The sequence below is a fragment of the Crocuta crocuta genome, unplaced genomic scaffold (genome assembly GCF_008692635.1).
Source record: "Crocuta crocuta isolate KB4526 unplaced genomic scaffold, BGI_CrCroc_1.0 scaffold79, whole genome shotgun sequence".
Classification (NCBI taxonomy): domain Eukaryota; kingdom Metazoa; phylum Chordata; class Mammalia; order Carnivora; family Hyaenidae; genus Crocuta; species Crocuta crocuta.
In genome coordinates, this window is record NW_027533329.1 from 2,014,060 (window position 1) to 2,036,299 (window position 22,240).

At 34.3% G+C, this 22,240-nt stretch overlaps 1 protein-coding gene across 1 annotated transcript; it reads left to right on the plus strand.

Moving 5' to 3' along the window:
• Positions 1 to 242: 242 nt before the first annotated feature.
• Positions 243 to 21,102, plus strand: ALX1 (ALX homeobox 1). Its single transcript, XM_077748149.1, has 4 exons — positions 243 to 468; positions 3,289 to 3,593; positions 6,595 to 6,723; positions 20,782 to 21,102. Exons 1-4 carry the CDS (start codon positions 243 to 245, stop codon positions 21,100 to 21,102), a joined length of 981 nt encoding a protein of 326 aa, XP_077604275.1.
• Positions 21,103 to 22,240: the final 1,138 nt, after the last annotated feature.

Sequence of the window (22,240 nt, forward strand, 5' to 3'; positions counted from 1 at the left end):
TATTCATTAGACCTGGGAGGTTGCTGGAAGAGCCCAGCTGAGTTTCAAGATATAAAAGCGACTTCGGGTGCCCCCGTTTCCAGCCGGGACCTATTAAAGGGCTCGGAGCCCGGCAGCTCCCGGCGCCGCTGCGCTCGCCTCCCCTTCCCTCCTCCGCCCTCCCTTCTCCCGCCCACTCGCTCCCTCCCCCAGCGCTCCGCAGCCTCCGCGCCCCGGGACCTCCGCAACCACCTTCCAGGATTATGGAGTTTCTGAGCGAGAAGTTTGCCCTCAAGAGCCCGCCGAGCAAAAACAGCGACTTCTACATGGGCGCAGGAGGCGCCTTGGAGCACGTTATGGAGACGCTGGACAATGAGTCCTTTTACAGCAAAGCGTCGGCGGGCAAATGCGTGCAGGCCTTCGGGCCGCTGCCCCGCGCCGAGCATCACGTGCGCCTGGAGAGAGCCTCGCCCTGTCAGGACAGCGGCGGTGAGTCGCCGGCCCCAGCCGCGGCCCCCGTGCGCACGCCCCGGTGCGGGGCCGGGCGCGGACGGCTGGCCGGGGGGAAGGGGGAAAGGCAAGGGGGAGCGAGGGAGCCGCAGGGCGGGGCGGCGGGGGAGGCAGCGGAACCGTGGCGCGTTCAGGAGCAGTGTTTTGGCTGCGGCCAACTTTGAGGGGCGAAGGAAGGATGAGGCTCCGGGTTGCCTCTGCGCGGTGCTCCTTTAGCTGTCGAATGTGGTCCCTTACGGGTCCCCGAGTCCCTCTATCTGCGACCCGGGCGTCAACTGATAGGGCGGTACATGGAGTGTAATTGAGTCAAGACAGCGCGCTTCCTCCGGGAGCCCGCCGCGCTGCCCCCGCAGGAGCTGAAATCGATCACCGCTCTTCAGAGGACGTCAGTGTCGTCGCGAATAGATCTTTGAGGTCCTAAAGATGAAGTCTTTTTTTTTTTTTTAATTTCCCAAGACATACCGGTATTTTTCTGTACGAAGTTGGAAGGTTGCTAGATTAGCTTGTGTGAGTGAAATTGTGATTGCTGATTGTTTGGGTTTTCAATGCAACGCACGTACATTTTTGTTAAAACACCACATCGTCTTCAGTAGCTTCGGGTAAAGAATCTCCAGTATAATCCCCTCACCCCCCAATACCGTATTGTCTATTTTTCTGACTCCACATTAAAAGTCACCTAAGAACCCTTTCGGAATGCTTCTGGGTGAGATCCTCAACTTTGAACGGCCAAGTATCTCAAAGTCAAAATGTTATCAAAACAAACCATCTATCTTTTCTATCTTGTAACCCAATACAAACCTATTTTTTTTCAGATCGCGACAGCTAAAGCAAGTTTACAATTCCAAAAGGACTTTTCCTTATCATTGTATATATTCCACAGTTAAGCTGTAAGGAGCGGGTTGCTTTAAAATAACAAACGAATTAAGTGTGAAATATTTACAACAAGCCTCCCGCCCCCTATTTTAATGGAGGGTCAAAATCTGGCAAGGTACTGGCTCATAGGGGCTCATTTTCGAAATACTTTGTACAAATTAAGTTTAAAAAAGATCTCCTATATTTTACTTATTCAGCGTTGCGAATTACTTGTGACTTGCAAGGTTAAACTAAAAATATAGGCGGGAACGGTAGAGAAAATCAGTTAAATCGTTTCAAGTATATAGAGAGACAGATGCAGTTTTTATTTTTAATATGCTAAATTTTGGCTTTCCGGTTGTATTTCAGAATGCAGTAACTTTATTTTTGGAATTTTTTAATGCATATTTAAATGGACAGGATTAAAAAAAAAAACTTGACTCTCTTGTCCTCTGTTAACTGCTGGATAGGACTTCATCCTATTTTAAATTGTCGGGGATCCCAAATAGGAAGAGAAATAGGTGATTTTTGGTACCTTAACAACTTTTAAACGAACATCACACTTTTAGGATGAATTTTAATAGGACAGTAGTAAGTAAGTTGAATGTGGGCAGCAGTTCGCTAAATTCAGGAAAGTTCCTGTCTTTCTCCTGAGATGCCCTTAGCCTCCCGACTGCTTCCCCTCCCCCATCCCTAATTACCGAAGTTCCCCATTTCATTCTGCCCAAGAAGACAAAACCGTATTGTTAATCACTCATGGCTCTTCTTTATATCCAGTTTTACACCACATCTTTTACATAAAGGGTATTAGGCATTTAAGTTATGTAGTTATTAAAGTTCGAAACATTTGTATAATCATTAGAGCAGTTGCTAAGATACATTATGAGCGAAATTAAAAATAGACAAAAACGAAAAAAGTGTGACAATTCATTGGAAATTATTGTTCTGGCTGGGTTCAATGGGTTTTTTTTTGTTTGTTTAAAATTTCATTATGTGCACCCATTGGATTTGTGTGTGTGTGCGTGCGTGCGTGCCTGTATGTCCACCATATGGTGTATTTTTGTTTTATAACATACAGCAAGCATGCAGTCAAATCTGGAGGAAATCACTGAAGTTAAAACACCTCTAAACAGAATGGAAGATGACATCTTTTGTTATCTTTTAATAGATGTTTTAATTTCTCTGCTTTATGGAAAAATAAAGCTTTCTGTCTTATATTTTGTACACTAAACCTAAATATCACATGTTTAGAAAACTACAAGTGAGTTTTTACACAAAAGTGTACTTAAATCTTACTCTGTTCTATAAGAAGCACTTCCAGAAACTGATATAAAATTCATTTTTTAGTTTAGTAGTTTACTTTTTGAAAAGAAAAAAAGATTAAAAAGCAGAAATGAGCAGAAGTCAAAATATTCAAAGCATAGTAGAAACAATACCATATCTTAAATCTATAGTCTGTACAGTTTGTGTGGAGCAGGAAAATAACTTTTGGGAAGAGTCTGGATTTGAGCTTACAGATATTACTTAAAATTGAAATATTTTTCTTGAGCCATGTAAGTAGCTTTTGTCTGCTGTGAATAAATACATATATGATTTACATTAAACTTGAATCACTTTTCAAAAATTATGTTTTTTTAAATCTAAAGCATCTTTTAATTTGACCATCTTGATTTTATTATAAATTATGTGCATAAACATTATATTAGCCCTGTAAAATACAACGGTAAAATCTGGCAAGTAATATGAGTTCCATGTACACATTTTTAAATGACCTTAAACCTGCCCCAAGTGGAGTAATAATTGTACACAATGTGATGATTGAATTAATACTGGCACAGTAAATCATTAACAGAATGCTTTCCTGATGCTCTAGATTATGTCAGTGTAATTTCTTCTCTGAAATGTCCCACAAGCCTGAGAACTGTCCTTTTCCCCCTCTGGGTACAGTGAACTATGGGATCACTAAAGGCGAAGGACAGCCTCTTCATCCCGAGCTGAACAGAGCTCTGGACAACTGTAACAGTCTCCGGATGTCTCCCGTGAAAGGGATGCCCGAAAAGGGAGAACTGGATGAACTGGGAGATAAATGTGACAGCAACGTATCCAGCAGCAAGAAGCGGAGACACCGAACCACCTTCACCAGCCTGCAGCTCGAGGAGCTGGAGAAGGTCTTTCAGAAAACCCATTACCCGGATGTATACGTCAGAGAACAGCTTGCCCTGAGGACGGAGCTCACGGAGGCCAGAGTCCAGGTAGGAGCCAAAGGAAGGACTTGGGTGTGTGTGTTGGTGTGTGTGTGTGTGTGTGTGTGTGTGTGTGTGTGTGTACATTCTGTTAGAATAATTCAATGGTTGCATTTTTCCAAAAGAAAGAAACTGATTTTCGAACTAAAGACATAGAACAATGTACTAAATACATGTAGGTCTATTAAAATGTCTTCCTTGCAAAGGGTTTAGTCATTCACACAAAAATATAAAAGAACAGTTGACTTATTACATAGGTATACAAATTAACGATTATTTAAAAAGAAGGGAATATCACAAATATCTCTGATTAAAAAATTAATTTTTAAAGGACAAAAAAGTCCCAGAATCATAGCTATCTATGTATTAGTTCATTTATTTTATTTTTCTATTTTATCAGCCGTTAAGGTTCTTTTTACATTATGTACCAGGTGTTGGTAAGTTATTTGTGCAATGGCCCATTAATCTGTAATGTTATTGAGATTGGGGTTATAATAAAGAGAAAAAAGTGAAACAATCCCACAAATTCCCAATTGTATATAAACCATAATTTATTTTCATTATGCATAAAGATCATATGGCTCTCATAGTTTTTCTATCTCCCATAGTTGCCAAAAGTGCCATTCCATTTTAATTTTTCAAAGTAGATGGCTTATATCTCTTTCGCAGAGACAATAGGAATAAGGCTCTTGAAGTAAGTTTAAAATATATACTCAATTACCTTTATAAGTTATATTCAAATTATCAAATTGGATGGTCCAATATACTAACCTTTTAAAATCATTTGAAATAGAAAAGTTATTCTAGGTAAAACTCTACCTCATAGACATATTTTTAATTTTACTAGAGTTGGTATTCTTAAACTATGTTTTATTCTCAAGGAGCAGCAGTTTCAGGCAATGGCTTCTTTCTTTGTGTTTTTACTACACTAAATGGGAAAATACTGAATTTTGCAAATCCCATGAAATTTGAGAATAGGGTAATGAATAAAATAGTGAGAAATTTTGTTCTGGAATAAATAAGATTAAGATTTCTTCTGAAGATTAAGTTATTGTAAGACATTTACATCATTAAAGTCACCATGTGGGGGTGTGGGATACCAAGCAGCAGGATTTTTCTTTAGTTTGTGGAGACAAATCATTTATCATAGCTCAGGAAGTAAAGATATGGAAAGGTGATGCTAATGAAGAATTTTAGAATTGTCAAGTATTAATACTAGTGCCACATGTGTTGTTTTTTGTTGTTGTTTTCTCTTGTGTTCATATATTTAAATTAGTTCTACTTGTAACCATAGAAAAATATGTTTACATATAGAGTGATCAGCTGTGTGCAATGGATGTTTTCTCCTTAACGTTCCTTAACTCCTGATTAATTTTTGTCTAGAAACATGCACAGAGAGCCAACCCAAACCTAATTTACTCAGGTTTTCTCTATCCTGCTTTTCATACCAGTGTGGTAATTCACACCTATTTTAAGGAGACTTGTAAAGACCTTTTTCTCAGTGAAAAACAAAAAACAAACAAAAAATACCCCTCAGTACTAAATTCCCTTGCTATGCTCCTGGTGCCTGTGGAGACAGCAAGAAAATATTTTGTTTTGTTGTTGATGTTGTTTTGAGCCCTGGGCATTGTGTGTAATACATCTTTCATACAAACTAAACTGAACAGGTAGCTCTCATTGCCTTATTTTAATTGCTGGAAACTCTATATATAAAGTCCCATCTTAAATTTGCAATACATGGTTGCATGTATTAAATTGAAGGCTAATATGTTTCTATAAGTGTGATGGTAAAGATATAGAAGATTACAGCTGAATACGAAGAAGAGTAAAAATTTCAAGTAAATTTTAACAATTTGTATTTTCATATGTGATTTCCTGCTTTTCTAAGTTTTTTTTTGTATTCTGAGCACACTTTTGTAAAGATTGAAGAGCTTTTTGACAGCTGCTCGTGAAATGTCTGCTCAAAAATATCTAATGCATACTGAATATAATTTTCTGTCTCTCTTTAATTCATTAAAAGATTAAAATGAAGATTCTGGAGAGATACAAGTGTGAATTAGTGATTATTTAACCCTCTGAAGAAGGTGCTTATGATAAATATTATTAATATATAAAGAAATTTGGATGATAGCTTAATGACCTAGTAGAGGCTGTACTAACGCATAGGCTTTCTTAATACTTGGTTATAACTTCCCTAGTTCTTTTATTATTTATATTACCTGTAAGTCTTTCAGATTGAATAAATGATTTTGAAGATTTCTGAGCATTTTATCAGCATCTTCCCTAAGATGAGTATTACAAATGGTGTAGTTTATGTAATAAGCATACTTGTACATTTTAGAACCAGAATTCAATTTCAGATGGTTCCATTTACCTATAGTCTTTTTTATGCTCAATATAATATGTAATCTTAATACTTTCTGTTTCTAAATAATCATGATATTTCTGCCATTGCCATGTGTTTTGGATATAACATTTATGTTTAAATTTTTCTAAGATTATCTAAGTGTGGGTACAACCCAGAAAAGTCTCCACTTTGTGACATGTTTTAAACATAATTGTTTTGACAGACCCAGATATTAATTTGGTTATAGTTTGGCTGGATTAATGTTATGTGCATAACCCCAAACTAAAAAGTTATGAATGTCTTCCAGATTTGCAGCATTCTCTAAGAGAAGCATTATCTATGATAATTTGGAGACATAAGGTGTCTTCAAAATCATGTAATCTAATTCCTTTTTATCTTCCAAAATGAAAAAAAAAAACCAAAAACCTAGAGGCTGAAACACATTAAATATTTTTAAAAAATATCTCCTCCCTTTCTATTAATTTATACTGCCCCTTGTCAGGTTAAAATAAAAAGTAAAATTTATGGATACTTTTCTTACAGATTTCTTTATTAGCGATTTTGTTGACCTGGTTTGTATCTTTTCGGATTTGTGTCTTTTAATGTCACCATTGCATTATCAGGTATTTTTCAGCTGACATTCTACTTTTTTTAAAAAATTAGGTTTGGTTTCAAAATCGAAGGGCCAAGTGGAGAAAAAGAGAACGTTATGGCCAAATACAACAAGCAAAAAGCCATTTTGCTGCCACCTATGATATATCAGTTTTGCCAAGGACTGACAGCTATCCACAGGTATGGTAAACTTTACAGAATACTGATTGAGAGAAACAGATGTGGTTCATATATTCCTAGAAGGGCTATTATCATTGGCTTTAATATAGCTAATATAATAGTCAATAATGAAAATTTTAATCTCCAGAAGACTTTTTGCATGTTTGTTAGATTTTCATTAGACTGAAATATTTATTTTATGATTATTTTCTTTCAGAGCCATTCATTCAAAACTATTTCAGGGTCTTTTCCTTATTATACATTGCAACAACTGAAGTAGCATCATTCATAGTATGACTAAGTCTTTTAAGTACTCTACATTTTAACTATTCAGACTCACTTCCTTTGTTAATTTTTAAAAATATAGTATTGCTTGGCATGTCGTTTCTGTGGCTAACGTTCTATGAACCATCCTATAACTTAGTGTCAAGTGTGGTCCATGAAAACTTCAGTCTCATTTTAAAAAGGTCTCTTTTCCTATGTTGTCTTCTCAGCTTTGAAGTTACACATTGTTTCAAGGAAACATTTAGCCCTTTGTTACTTAAAGCATACATAGAATTAGTACTGGACATAGTTTTAAAAATGTATCCATCCTTTTATAATGGGAGCTTTCATCTCATTTTAAAGAGTGTTTAGACATTTATTTTCTTCTCATTTTTTCCATTTGACTCAGATTTTTTTTCTTTTCACACGTATAATTAAGGTATTATTTTTTCCTAATACTGAGTAACAGTATTCCAAACTGTATTTGATACATGATAAGGAACACTTGTATTCTAAGGAAGAAGGCATTTGTTATTTCATTCCTTACTGCTGAAGTATATGCATTGTTAGAGACCATTTTTAAAAATTTTTTTAAGTTTATTTATTTCTGAGAGATGGAGAAAGATAGAGTGCAAGTGGGGGAGGGGCAGAGAGAGAGGGAGACATAGAATCCAAAGCAGGCTTCGGGCTCTGAGCTGCCAGCACAGAGCCTGACTCCGGGCTCGAACCCCAAACCGTGAGATTATGACCTGAGCCAAGTCAGACATTTAACTGACTGAGCCCCCAAGCTCCAAGAGAGCATTTTGAACACAAACACATGACATATATGCTGGTAGAACACCGTGTTAGTTCAGTAACCAAATCTTCACAACCCCAGACTTAAGGGTTTTTATTCATTTCAACTGTAAATTCAAACCTTGTGAGCATGAATTCATCCTTCAGTTTTGTGCACGCTTGTGTTCTCATGCCTTTTATGATACTTAAAAACCTATTTTAAGACCTTCACTCTTCCACATAAATTCACCAAATTAATTAATAGAATATTATATGTGAGTAAAAGCCTTAGAGATCACCTAGTTCAATCCTTCTAAAAGTTAGGAAACAAGACCCATGGGAGCGAAGGAATTGTTCTGTGAACACACGAGTGGTTCCTTCTAGGACAGTCTATAAAGGGCTGTTACCGCTAAGCCTTCCCACTGGAGTTTACTAGAAGACCAGCAATACCTTTTGAAGACATGTCCATACCTGCCTTCAGAAGAATCTTGTTTTTCTTACTCTTCAAAATTTATCTTAAAGTAGTACCTTTGTTTTTTCTCCAGTTTAAAGGCATGCATATACTACTACTTACCATCATAGGGCTAATGAACTTGTATTCACCAAATATTGTTGAGTGTCCTAGTTGAGTTCTGAACAAAGTGCCATGAGGAAGTTTCCCCTGTTGGCTATAAGCTTCATTAGAACAGGCACTGCAGTGGTTTCCTACTTGTTAACACACCACAGCCCTGACTATACCAGACACTGTTCTAACTAGGTTACATACATTAACTCATCTAATCCTGACAGCAGCCTTATGCAATGGGTGTTATTAATTACCCTCATTTGTCATATGAGGAAACTGAGGCACAGAGAGGTGCCTAGTGGAGACACTAGTGGAGAAGCCCAGATTTGATCAGAGGCAATCTGGCTCCCAAGTGTAAGATCTTAACCCTCACAATAGACTGTTTCTTCCGAAGACTATGTTTAAATGATTGAATAATTTATAAATGAATACCAAAAGAGCACAAGGCTTAAACAAGTATGCAGTTTAGTTCAGGGAAGCATAAACTTTACTCAGAACAAGTGAAATAATGAGTATAATAGAGATAGTACATAGTTTATAAAATTTTGAACTACTTCACTGTGATGAATTTAGAAATAATAAACTTACAAATTAGTGAACTCTTTTTAAATGGACTTTAAACAGTCTTACTCATCTGTTCTACAACACTTGACTATGATATATATATACATGTATATATATATGTATGTATATATACATACATATATATGTATGTATATATATATATATACTTTTTTTTACATCTTATTATTTCGATCTTCATTCCTTTCCTTGCAAACCCCATTTCAGTGTGTGTGTGTGTGTGTGTGTGTGTGTGTGTGTGTGTTTTCTCCCCACTTCTCTGTGCCTTGCCGGTGGTTGCCTTATCTTTAACTTCTCTTTCTTCTTCTGTATAACATAAAACATTTAGAATAGTGCCAGGCACAAACTAAACTTTTATAAGGACTTCATATCATTTCATGCTTTTTTTCTAAGATTATCTTACCATTGTGTTATTGTGCCTCACAGCTTTAGACACATCAGTTAACAGAATGAGGTAAGTAGATCAAGTAGGAAGGGAGATGGTACAATCACATTATATATTTGATAGAAAAATATCGCCTCACAAATCATGAGAATTTTGCACAAATTCTCCCTGTGGTTTTCTCTGTAACTTATGTACATTGGTTATACTGCCTCATAATTTAAGTATGGCAGCACAACCATCACAGGTTGAAGTTGTTCTGACAGTATAAATTACTGACAACAATAAAAATCAATACTATAAAATCCATAGTAATTTTTTATATTTAGAAGTATTTAGTTTTTATTTTTTACTATTTTTTAATTTTTTATTTCTGAGAGAGAGAAAGAGGCATCGTGAGCAGGGGAGGGTCAGAGAGAGAGGGAGATACAGAATCTGAAACAGGCTGCAGGCTCTGAGCTGTCAGCACAGAGCCCGACGCGGGGCTTGAACCAACGAACTGTGAGATCATGACCTGAGCTGAAGTTGGAGGCTTAACCCCGTTAAGCGACTGAGCCACCCAGGCGCCCCTATTTAGAAGTCTTTAAATGGTTTGTTGCCAAAAATTCTGAAACCAAGTGTCTCTCATTCCCCATTGTGGGTATTGGATAAAATTAGGAAAAGTCCATTTTAACTTAAGTATGTGATTGACTTTTTTATTTTGCAAAAAATAATTAAACCAAGATCTTGTCTGTCAAGCTTCAGCCTAAAGGAAACTTTTTTTTTAAATCATGTGTCTTGAAAATAAGAATTATAATCAGAAAAACAGGATCTGAAATAGAATCCAACAATTCAATACAATAAGACACTAATCTTGGTTATTGTTACTAATTATAGAAAAACATATTAATTACCAAAGAGTTGGAAACAAGAAAACTAGAAGCAGGACAGAAATAAAGAATTAACAATTTGTTAGGAAAGCAAAAACATACATAGAAAAACATGAAAAACAGAAATGGTTGAGAAAATGATATCAGGTCTGCTCAGTGTGGATAATAATCTTGTCAACTATGGAGGTATCTGTATATATAATACATAATTGGTTTAGTTATGAATACTAATTAGCATTTTCTAAAGTGTTCTAAATTCTTTGTGCCTATTGTTCTCATTAGAAAATAGTAACAACAGCCCTAAGAGTAAAAATAATACCTATCAGTGGAGGGCTTATTTTAAGCCAGGCTTCTTTCCTACAGCTCTTAACTCATTAAATTGAAATCCAGGGATTCAGAGTTCTTTATGCAACATTATCTCTTTAACCTATCACTCAGCAATGAACTAGTTCAAGTTTGATCCTAAAACACCAAATCGCTTCAGAAAGCAAGAAATGCTTTCCTTTTTTAAATGTGTAAAATGATGATATAAAGCAGTTTAAAAATGTAGACACTTTTCAGGCTGTTTTCAGGTATTTTTCTTAATCTTGTTCATATTTGATAGCAAAGAGTGGGAAGTGTGTCAGTAGTAGTATACTTTAAGGTAGTATATTTTAATGTACTGAAAAAACAGTATCTGTTTTTTTAAAAGCCCTTTATTTTGGCTCACAATATCACTTGTCATTTGGCAACACTCTGAGTTAGTTTAATGAAACTACTTGACTACTTGATGTTCTCCAGTATCTTAAACAGCAGTCACATGCTGAACTTACTCCTTGTGCTGTGCTGATCTGATCCCTCTATCTTCAATTCCCTTCCCCTCACCTAAAATGTATTTTCTCCAGGAAACATTCCCTCAAATCTCCTTCAATCAGCACATGACTTTTTCCCTGACATAGTGGTGGACTGTATACGGTCCACCCCATTTTTAATATAACATAATTATATTTTAAAGAGATATTTGGTTATTATCTTTGTATTACAACAGTAGTAAGCAAATTATATATACACTGAAGAGATGTGAAAAAAAGTAGTTTCACTTCAATATTCTGGGAGACATTATGAACCCAAAATTAATTTCAGTAAAACAGGTAATTTCTGAATCTCTGATATTAACTGTCTCTGTACTGTTAAGCAGTTAACTTCTCCTCTCTGAGTCTCAGTTTCTTCCTCTGTTGAAAGGAGTACATTAGGAATATTTTGCAGAACCCTTCTGGATTAATTTTTTTTCTTCCAGAGTTCATTGTATTTTAGCCAACAAATATGTGCTAGGTGCTGTTTTAGGCACAGAGGTTATATAAATTTTCCACACAAAATCTCTTGCTTTTTGGATGGATTACAAACTAGGTGATATTCATACTCAGTTCTGCAGACACTTCTGGATGCAAACTATACCCAGCAGATCAAAAAGGCCTGTATAATTCTGTCTTTGAGTTAAAAAAAGCAGGCGTCTATCACCAGTAGATTCTAATTTGCTTTTAATTCATTAACACCAAAGCATTTCTTTAAGTAATTACTTTGTTGAATAAAATATTCTGTCAAGGTATAAACACTTTTTAGAGGATTATAGCCGGCCTTCATTCTTATAAGAAACCCTAGTTTCATGCCCTTAGGTTTGGCTCAGATCACATGTGCGTTAACTTGATCATTTACTTGCTGGAAACTTTGGATAGGTTTTCTGACTTCCTTGATCTTCAGATTCTTTATTGGTGAAATGGAGGCATTATTGGTGCTAGAGCTGTTGGTGTAGATGATGATGATGACGACCATCAACCTAATACTTTTTCTGTTAGTGAGAAGATTAAATTAGTTTCCAAATAGTCTGTGGAACTAAATCATGGAACATGAAAAGGGCTAGGTGTTAATATTTGACTAAGGACTTCACAGTCAGGGAATTGTAGGTCCAAATCCTGCCTCTGTTACTTAACAAATTTTAGACCTTTGGCAAATGAATTAGCCTCTAGGAATGTTTCTCCTCATTTATAAAATGGGTATAAAAGTTCATATGATGTTTGTGAGGATTAAAAATAATAGTTTCTGCAAAGTACTTAGGACATTGTCTAGTATATAACCAGTGCTCAATAAATAGAAACAATTTTTTAATAGCCATTATGAATTGTACAGTGGGGAGGTAGCTAAGTGTTGTGAATGTTCTGTTATTGTAGCATTTAAACTAATCCAGTTTTTGAGTAACTTTACTATTTAAGGATCTAGGGAAAGATCAAATTCAGTTAAATGTACTTTCCTCTTTAAATTGGGACAACCAAATATGGTAACTTAAGGAATGTTTGAGTATATTCTTAATCCAGCAAAATTATTTTCTCATGAAGAAAATATTTTCATCAAAAATTTTAAAAGGTTTGAAATTTTTTCCCACCAAAATTTTCAGTGTGGTTTTACTTAGTGCATAGTGAGAATCATGACTAATTTTGTGTTTACCTAATATACAAGAGGACCCAGGCAATATCTTGCTTTCTGTTGTTAATTGATGACTTTATAGATCTATGCCACTTGCAGTTTGAACATACCAGAAGTTGGATTCAAGTTATAAATAGTAGTTATTGGAGTAATTTAAATCACCGATTAAAGCTGTACAACATGTTTGGTTTAACAGAGTGTTTCAAACATTGTAATTATTCAGTTTTTTAAGGAAATGTTAAAGTTTCTATAAACTAGTGATTGTGAAATATTGTTCACCCTCCCCTTCTTCTAGCATCAGCTTCTGTACTAATCTTAAAGTTTACCTTTACTTAAGCTAAATAGAGAATATGGAGCTTGTCTCCTTCAACCACTGTGGTTTAGCAATTTAAAGGCATCTGGAGCAGTTTCTGTCTTTTGAGAAACTATTACATTTTTTTATCACTGTGCTTTTTGTTTTTCTCCAAACGTTTGAAGTAAATAAATAACCAAAAAAAATTTCAGTGTTAAAAATACAGCTATACTTGATGGATTACATAATAAGTATTCTTGTATCTATGAAACAACCAGTGAAATGGTCCCATAATTATACAGTGAAGCTTCCTTCATGAGGGATGGAGGGCTAAAAATATTAACATCATTAGGTCAGCAAGTCATTTATATAAAATTACTGATTAATTAAATGTACAAAATATGTACAAGTTGTATATAAACTTGAGTGAGGAATGTTTCATATATATGTGTAAGTATATATTAAAAATAAGCTCTACGTAGCACGAGGCAGGTCTTGTCAGCATCATTTAAGTGAAGATGCAGCTAAACACAAACTAAATAACTTTTATTTTGTTGAAAATACAAACACTTTACAGAAATGAAAAAAAAAATACCCTGCAAAAGAAGCAAAGTGCATTCAAGTCTTAGATTATGAATATAGACATATTGTTTGAAAAATGTGATATTCAAGTTTAATATGACTTAATGACTTTAAGCATTAATAATAACTTAGCTGATTGGTTTCTTGTGGGTTTTTTTGTTTGTTTGCTTTTTCATAGGTGATTGCTATTAAGACATTTGAATTTATCTGAATTGGTCATAAGTATTTTATATTTTAAGAGGAAAGAACAAATTGATAAATTGAATAGATTACCAAAATAAATAAGAAAACATGTAAAAATAAATTATTGAAGAGTGCAATTGCTGCTTATACATATAAAAACTACCTTGCGGGGGATAGAGAAAAACCAGAGGGAAAATTAAACCGGGGAAGTTTGTGGCTTAAAACCTGCAGTGCACATTGTTATTGTTAGTATGAACCTATGTTATATATTAATCCAGAATTTTATACTTGCCGTATTTATTAAGCTTCGTGTGTGTGTGTGTGTGTGTGTGTGTGTATGTGTGTTTTAATTCTAAATCATGGAGCATTAAATAGAAAAAAATTACACTAAGTCGCAGTTGATTTAAAATCACTTTAAAACTAAAATTCCAACTTTGTGGTTAACACATATACAAGATGAAAATAATAGATAAATTTACTCAGGATTTTAATAAATTCAAAGCTTATATAGGAATCCAAGTGGTAATCTCTAAATTTAAAAATATTCTGTGCAAATTAAATCATTTTCATATTTGATTCATGTTTTATGTTACATGATTCATTACATAATTACATAATTCACAAGTTACATAATTCACAAGGAAAACTTAATTTGTATTTTAATATTTATTTCTTATAAGTGTGGATTTTGCTTTAATTGGGGAATTATATCATTAAAAATGAATCGAACACTGTCAACCGTGGCTATCATTCATTTGTTAAAATACATGAAAAATAATGTTATAAATAATGGAAATGTGACTTTAATGGACAAGTCACTCCTCCTTGTCCTAAATCCCTGTACACATTTCTAAGATGGAATTTTATGTAAAAAATGAAAGTAGTAATCAATATTTAATATATGACCCTTTCCTGATAAATAATTGCGAATCACTTTAGCTTAATGATACTATATATTGAAAAGATGTACTTTTGAAATTTTTGAAATGTAAATTGACTTTTAAAAAATCTTAATATTATATATTTTCTGATATTTTGTATATGAAAATTACACCTAATAAGTAGGCACTGATGAAAATGTAGCCTCATTTCTATCTTAGGTAGTATCTAAACATGCTCAGATTAATCCTTTTCACTGCATAATTAATTTAAGTTGGGATTTTTTTCCCCCCCAGATGGACAAAGTATCAGTGTTTGAGACTTATTCACTTATACTCTGATAGCAAGTGAGACTTACTCACTGGCAGTAAATTCACTATTTAGAAAAACATTTATAGTCTCTCCCTGCCAGGAACTTATTGATGTAGTGACTACTGATGTAGTTATCAGAAAAAGTTAATGGGACCCTGAAATTAGTCAAAAGCTAAAAGTATCCACAAGTTGCTAAGCAAGCTATTAATATTTTATCCCCTAAATTTTAAAGGAAGGGATATGCTACTAGTAAGGAATATAATAGCCTCTAAAAAAATTAAACTGCTTTTGCAAAATGTGATGTTGGCATTTTTTAAGAGACTATATAAAAATCTGGTAATTCAAATTATATATGTGCTAATGTAATAAATATATATAGTAAGTGTTGAATAATATATAAAGTGATCAATAAATGTAAACATTCTGTCAAAGAGGAAAAACCTAAATCAACTTTTAGATTTTAATGCAGAAAGCTATTGTTTAAACGTTATTACAAACATCGCTTTGTGAATCCCTGATCCATGTCTTTTTAAAGCAACCTTTGGGGCANAATAAAGCAACCTTTAATTCTACAGGGAAGTGTGTAGGGATATGGTGGGAAGGGAATGTGAGGGTAGCATGATGTGTGTGTGTGTGTGTGTGTGTGTGTGTATACATATGAACGTTGGGGCCAGGTAAGAGCAGTCTATATATAGAGGAAGAGTAGGTTAACTAAACTTGTTTTGGTAGAAAAATATTATTTAGTTAGTTTTAGAGATACTTTAAAATTAAGGAACAATCGTTACTCATTTATTTTCATGTTATTCAGTGTTTCTATTCAATCCATACTAAATTCTGTAGGGTAGTGTCTTCTAAATAGCACTAATATTAAGATATAGAATATATAATGCTGTCATGAAACTATTTGATGTTTTTTGTACATCATGTTACTTTGCAATTCTAATACAAAGACTAACAAACTTGCATTTCTTTTGGATGTTCTTTAAAAGTACAAAAAGTGGCTTACTACAATAAAGATCAGCAAATATATTAAAAATATACACCAAGTTTAGTATACTAAAAATTTTTTGTAGTTTTGATTATACAAAGAATATATTTGTATCAAGAGTCTAAGGTGAGGGTAAATGAGATTTACAATTTCTATTCATTGTTTACCATATTACTTCAAGTCATGATGAATATATATCCACAGTGAAGAATTTGTGTGTGTATGTATGTATGTATGTATGTATGTAAAATACACATATATATTGACTCTTTCTTTCCTATGTATTACATTTAATTTCTTGGAAGGAAAATGAGTGTTAAATGAATTTGATTTCTGTTTGGAAAGAATCATACAAAAAACACAGCTTTCCTCCAAAACTCGAAGTTACGGAATAATTAAGTGTTAACTTTTTTATTTGATTAGAAAAACATTAAGGAGCAAATGTTCAAAGTAGAGTACAGTTAAGTCAGCTGAACCTCCATTCATGCTAATAGGAGGCAGTTGGCTAAGTTCCCTGGACAGTGCTTTGAATGTATCCCTAGAACTTTTATAAACGTTGTGAAGCACATTAAAGCATGGAATGTTTTTAGATTTTCTGCTCCTTTTAAACACAATAAAGAAGAAAAAATATAAAGGCAGGCAGACTTTTCTTTCTTTCCTTTTTTTTTTTTTTTGGCACATGGGAAAGAAGGATGTGGACATTATTTAATAATGGTGTTCCTGGTTATGAAGCTCTTGAATAGTATACAGTTAGAAGCCCATAAGAACACCCCCAAATTTATTTGGTACTGGGCACTACCATTGTAGATGTCTCAGAAATAGTCTCAGAAAGAAAAGTAGTGATCCTATTCAGAAAAAAACAAAACAAAACAAAACATTCTTTCATTTCAAAAGTTAACAACAAATACAGTATTTCTTTTAATGAGTCAGTAAGGTTTTTGTGTGGCTTCTCTGTTGACGCATACACACACAGTTTTAGACAAAATGACTTGTAGATTCCAGCACGCAGTTCTAAAATGACCACTTATATGAGGTGGCAGAGGGATGGAGGAGCCATAGACTGAGCCCACCTTGATAGTAGTAGATTCATTAAACCGTAAGCTGTAACAGCTTTGTTGTTTGATCAAATACTGCCTTTGAGGAATGCTTAAGAAAAGGGACTTGTGTCATAATTGTCTAAAATATTTGAAAACTTTCACATGTAAGAAAGATGCTACTTATTGTGCATCGTTTTAAAGAATAAAAATAGAAGCAATAGACAGAGGAAGAAAACAGCTCACTTTTTTACAGAGCTCTCCAAAAGGGAATGAAAAGCTTCTTATTGCAGGAGCTAAACATAGTTGAAAATGTACAAGGGCTTCAGTAGTGTCTCCTAATCCCAGGTGATTTTCAGAATTCATATATTATTGTCATTGCCATTATTTTAATACAGATCCCATAAGCCACACCCTTGCTTAATGAATTGGAATCTCCAAGATATAGCTGTAATAAAAAAATAACTACTTAGTAGGGAAATAAAACAACCTAAGAAAATATAGTCAACAAGGTCTGGGGATTAAATTTTCACCATAATGGTCAAGATCATACAGAATGGTGATTTCAAAGCATGAAACAAAATTCAGATATATAAAATTAGAATAAATTGTCCGTAAAAGTTTGATTACACCTGCCTATTCTTAAAGATTTTTCAGTCCTGTAAAAAAATTTGTGTTAACTGCTTATCATGTATTGTGTTAGGCTGAAGGATGAGGAAAGATTTATGAGCAAACATTGGAAATTTTGCTTTCAGAGAATAGAGCCTATGAACCCTCCAAAAGTTAGGATTATGAATGTGTAAATAAGCAATTTCAACTTATAAGACTAGTTTTTGTATCATTGTAGCATCTTTTTAAAGATTTCCTGGGTTCAAATTTGACCTCCACAATTGGAGTTTCACATCTTGAGTAAGGTTATTAAGTTCTCTGTTCTGTAGTTTTGCCTTTTACAAAATGGGGATACTAAAAGCAAGGAAGCATCTTTTAGTGTATTGAAATGATTAGAAGTCTTCACAGTGCGTTTAATACCATGTCTGACATGGTAATTAATTAATAACCATTAGCTATCATGAGCATGATTTTGATTGTCGTCATCAGATGTTTAATCATCCAGAGGGAATGCTTCAGAGGAAGCCAAACCTCACTTCACTGGGGATATTGTCTTTTATGCTTTGCATCGAACTTTCAATATCAAAACCAACGAAAACCCTAAAGTCAAATGAAGACATGCCAGAAATTTTTAAATGAAACGATGGGAGTGGAGGAGATACAGATCAAGGAAGTAGGACACAGTAAAAGTGTGTGACAGTATTACCGCCCATGGGAATGCATGGGTATCTTTTCAAATCCAACTAAAATATTGCTGTAATAACTTACTTCACCAATCTATTCTGTTCAGAAAACATTTCTTTCTATATGCTAGAAATTCTTACACTAAAAGTAATACATTTAACTTGCTAGATCATGTGTAGGTAAGAAGTTTTGATCAAAATAAAAATATTTGTCCAAGTCATCGAAAGTAGAAAATTTTATTTTCAACTTACAGGTTGATTAATGTGAATTATTTTAGGGAGGGAAAATTTTTAAAGTTTACATTCATAGATTATTTTCCTTGCCTTTACCGTCCTTATTTTCCTTTTTTTAAAAACAGTAAATACGTTTCTATGCATTTGGAATATGAGTAGATGATTTTAATAGTAAATTTCAGCAATACTATGTGTAAATCGAGGACTCTTAACAAACTTAAAATGTAAATAATCTTTCTCTACCGCTATTTTTCCTTTCATTTATTTTTTCAAAAATAAGCAAGCAAGTTCACTTTCATTTCCTGAAAGCCCTTTTGTCAGACATGTGACTGTGGTTTTTGCAGTGTAGCACAATGTTTGATTGAATGTCAGAGGAAAATCACCCAGATCAAGTTAGAAGAGCTAAGTTGACAGAGTAATGACATTAACAGTCCCTCTTGTTGGTTTGAGATATATAACTCAGCAATCAGTGGCACCAATCATTATATTTTGGCTAAAGTGGGACACATTAGTAGAATCAGCCAAAATTAAAACAACATACCCCATGATGACTTAAAGATTAATAGGATGTGAGAATCATTGTATATATCTGTAGACATGTGTCACAGGTTTAAGATATTTAAAGTAGCTTATAAATATATTTATAAAAATGTTTCTAAAATAACACAAAATGAGCCCCAATTATTGGGGCCCCAACTAAGGGATGAAATTAGTTGTTCAAATTTTTCTCTTATATTTGAAACTGGTTAAGGAGTCTTTTCTTCAGTGACAGAGTAACATCTCTACCAGTGTAATCTAGAAGATCATTTACATTGTATGCTATTAATTGAAAATAAATTGTCTTTAAAAGTATGATTAAGGATGGGTGTGTAAGACTACACCAGGGGCTATGTGTAGTAGACTGGAATTTTTATGTAAAAGTAAATGTAAGAATACATAATCTTGTGCATATGTTAAAAACAATTGATGATACTATTCTAACTGTCATGATTTTAAGAAAGGTAGCCAGATGTGATAAACATAGTTATTTATTGTAAAAATATTGCAAAGGCAAACAGTTTTTAAATTTCATCTTCTAAGGCTAAAACTCTCTCCCGTGTTCCTTTTTTTTTTAATGTTTTATTTATTTCTGAGAGGGAGAGAGACAGTATAAGCAGAGAAAGGTCAGAGAGAGAGAGGGAGATACAGAATCTGAAGCAGGCTCCAGGCTCTGAGCTGGCAGTCAGCACAGAGCCCGACGCGGGGCTCGAACCCACGAACCGCGAGATCATGACCTGAGCTGAAGTCGGACACTTAACCAACTGAGCCACCCAGGTGCCCCTCTCTCCTGTGTTGTGTCATTCATCATTTTTCCCCAGCTCCTGCTATTTGTCAGGATTTCTCTCTCTGCTTCTCACTAATGCATATAATCACTGTTTTTTTTGGGGGGGGGGTTCCCTTGTTTAAATAGCTGGTCTATTAGGAGGTTTAAATACACCTCCTAATACAAATTTTACTTATTGTTTCTTTGACATGCTAGTGACTTTAGAGAAATTTGTATTTGTTGTATCCTACAGAGATTTAAGAATAAGAAATGTGATTTTCCTGGCTACAAATGACAACCTAGTCTTCAATCTTATGTAAGATGTTATATATAGTACTTTAATTATACTCATATGATACTTTTGCTAATACTAGCATATTTTTCTCAGTTGTGCTTTTATTATTTGGTAACGGTCATGTTTTAGAATTTTAAAATATTTTACATGTCATAATTCCATTGCCACCTGACCATATCACCTATAAGTCATAGAACAAATGTTTAAAATATGTATAGATTGCTCATATACACAGATATGTATTTGAGACTTTAGGAAATAAAAAGCAATGAAAGGGTAAACATTTCCAATAATGAGTTTGATTAAAAGTATCTACAGAGTAAATAGCCTCATATCAGGAATGGTTTCCAACAAAAACTGCCACACTATGGAACTTTAAAAAATGCGATGGTGTCATTTTGCTTAGATGGAGATTATATTTAAACTTAAAACCATATTTTAAACTGCTTTTCCAAACACATGAATTTGTCATGAATCATGACTAACTCTTCTAGATTTCATTTTAAAATCATGACTATAAAAAGAATGCTCAAGAGATTGACATGTTTTGAGAGTATTTTATGTGGTCAAATGTGTGGGTTTTGGTGATCTATTACAGTATAACAAACTGGAAGAATCTTTCAAATAATTATTTTTTAGTAATCCCTTTAAGTACTCAGAATGTAATTACAGACCACCCAATAGGAGCAAACAATGAATTGTTGACAAAATTTAGTAAACCCGGTTTAACAAATGTAAGGGAACAAAAGTGAGAATGCGTAAATGTAATATTTGTTGTTTTATATATTCCAGATTCAGAACAATTTGTGGGCAGGAAATGCGAGTGGCGGTTCTGTGGTTACTTCATGCATGTTACCACGTGACACTTCCTCGTGTATGACACCTTATTCTCACTCGCCTCGGACAGATTCCAGTTACACAGGGTTTTCAAACCACCAGAACCAGTTCAGCCACGTGCCCCTCAACAATTTTTTCACTGACTCTCTTCTGACTGGGGCTACCAATGGACATGCATTTGAAACAAAGCCAGAATTTGAAAGGAGGTCTTCCAGTATTGCAGTCCTTCGAATGAAAGCCAAGGAGCACACTGCCAATATTTCATGGGCCATGTAACATACAGTACTCTTTTATTTTTCTTTTAATGGCAAAGTAAAACATTCTATTTCTCATATTTAAAGGATACCACAATAAGCTGCTGTGTGTGGAATTGCTAAAGGTCAAGATATACAGTGAGACCAGCTTAAATGAATAGTTGTTATTATTTAACATTAAAATCTAAGAATGAACCTCTGGAAACACTAAATAGACTTACCATCCATCAGTCTCCACAAACTCTGTTTTAGTAGTAACATTATTTTTTTCTATTGTACAAGTCGATGAAATACGATCATGCAACTTAAAAGAATAAATGTATTAAACAAATTCCTCTGTTATAGATTGATTTATGTCAGTTTTGTATAACAAGAAATCCCTTGTAAAATAATACCTGATAAAAGAGGAAATGCCCTGGGGAACATGTCAAGATACCAGAGCTGTCAGGTAAATATTGAAGCAGCGTGTTTCGGGGAGTTCACTGTTATTTCTCCTTCTCTGGGTCTAAGACACAATGGGCAAAGCCCCTGTTGCTGAGAATTTATCTTCAGGCCTCAAAGGTTTTTTTACCCATAGATGTTTCAGTGAATTTGCACTCCATGAAATAGCACTCTCTTACAATGACCAGCATTTGCATGAAGTATTTGGGCATAGTTTCCTGAGACCATGTGGCTAAAGGTGATAACTGAAATATTCCAGTGTGATTTAAAATCTAGTCATGAGAGTAGGTTTTATAAATGCCATCTTTTAAATGAAAAAGTCAGCCCTGACGCAGCGAAAAAGCCAACACCGACTCACCTTGCTGATTTTGTATCACACGTTAGAAAAAACAGTAAGTTATAAAACCTGCTGTTGCTTTTAAGTTAAAATGGTGTCGATTACACTGTACACACAAAGATCTAATCAGTACACTAAAAGAGACATTTTTTTGATGTGTAACATTATGCTTTATAATATTATGAATCCTTTTCAGTTAAGAGAGCAGCAAATCCGAATTTATATTTATTTCATAGGCTTATGCAAGTGCACATCTGTGCGTATTTGTTTTTTGATATATAAGCTGTAAGCATTTTTTGCTACTGTGGTTTTGCATAGGGAATTAAAATGTCAGAAGGCTCTCTAAAATTTCTGGTGGAAAAGAAAAGAAAAATACTTTGCA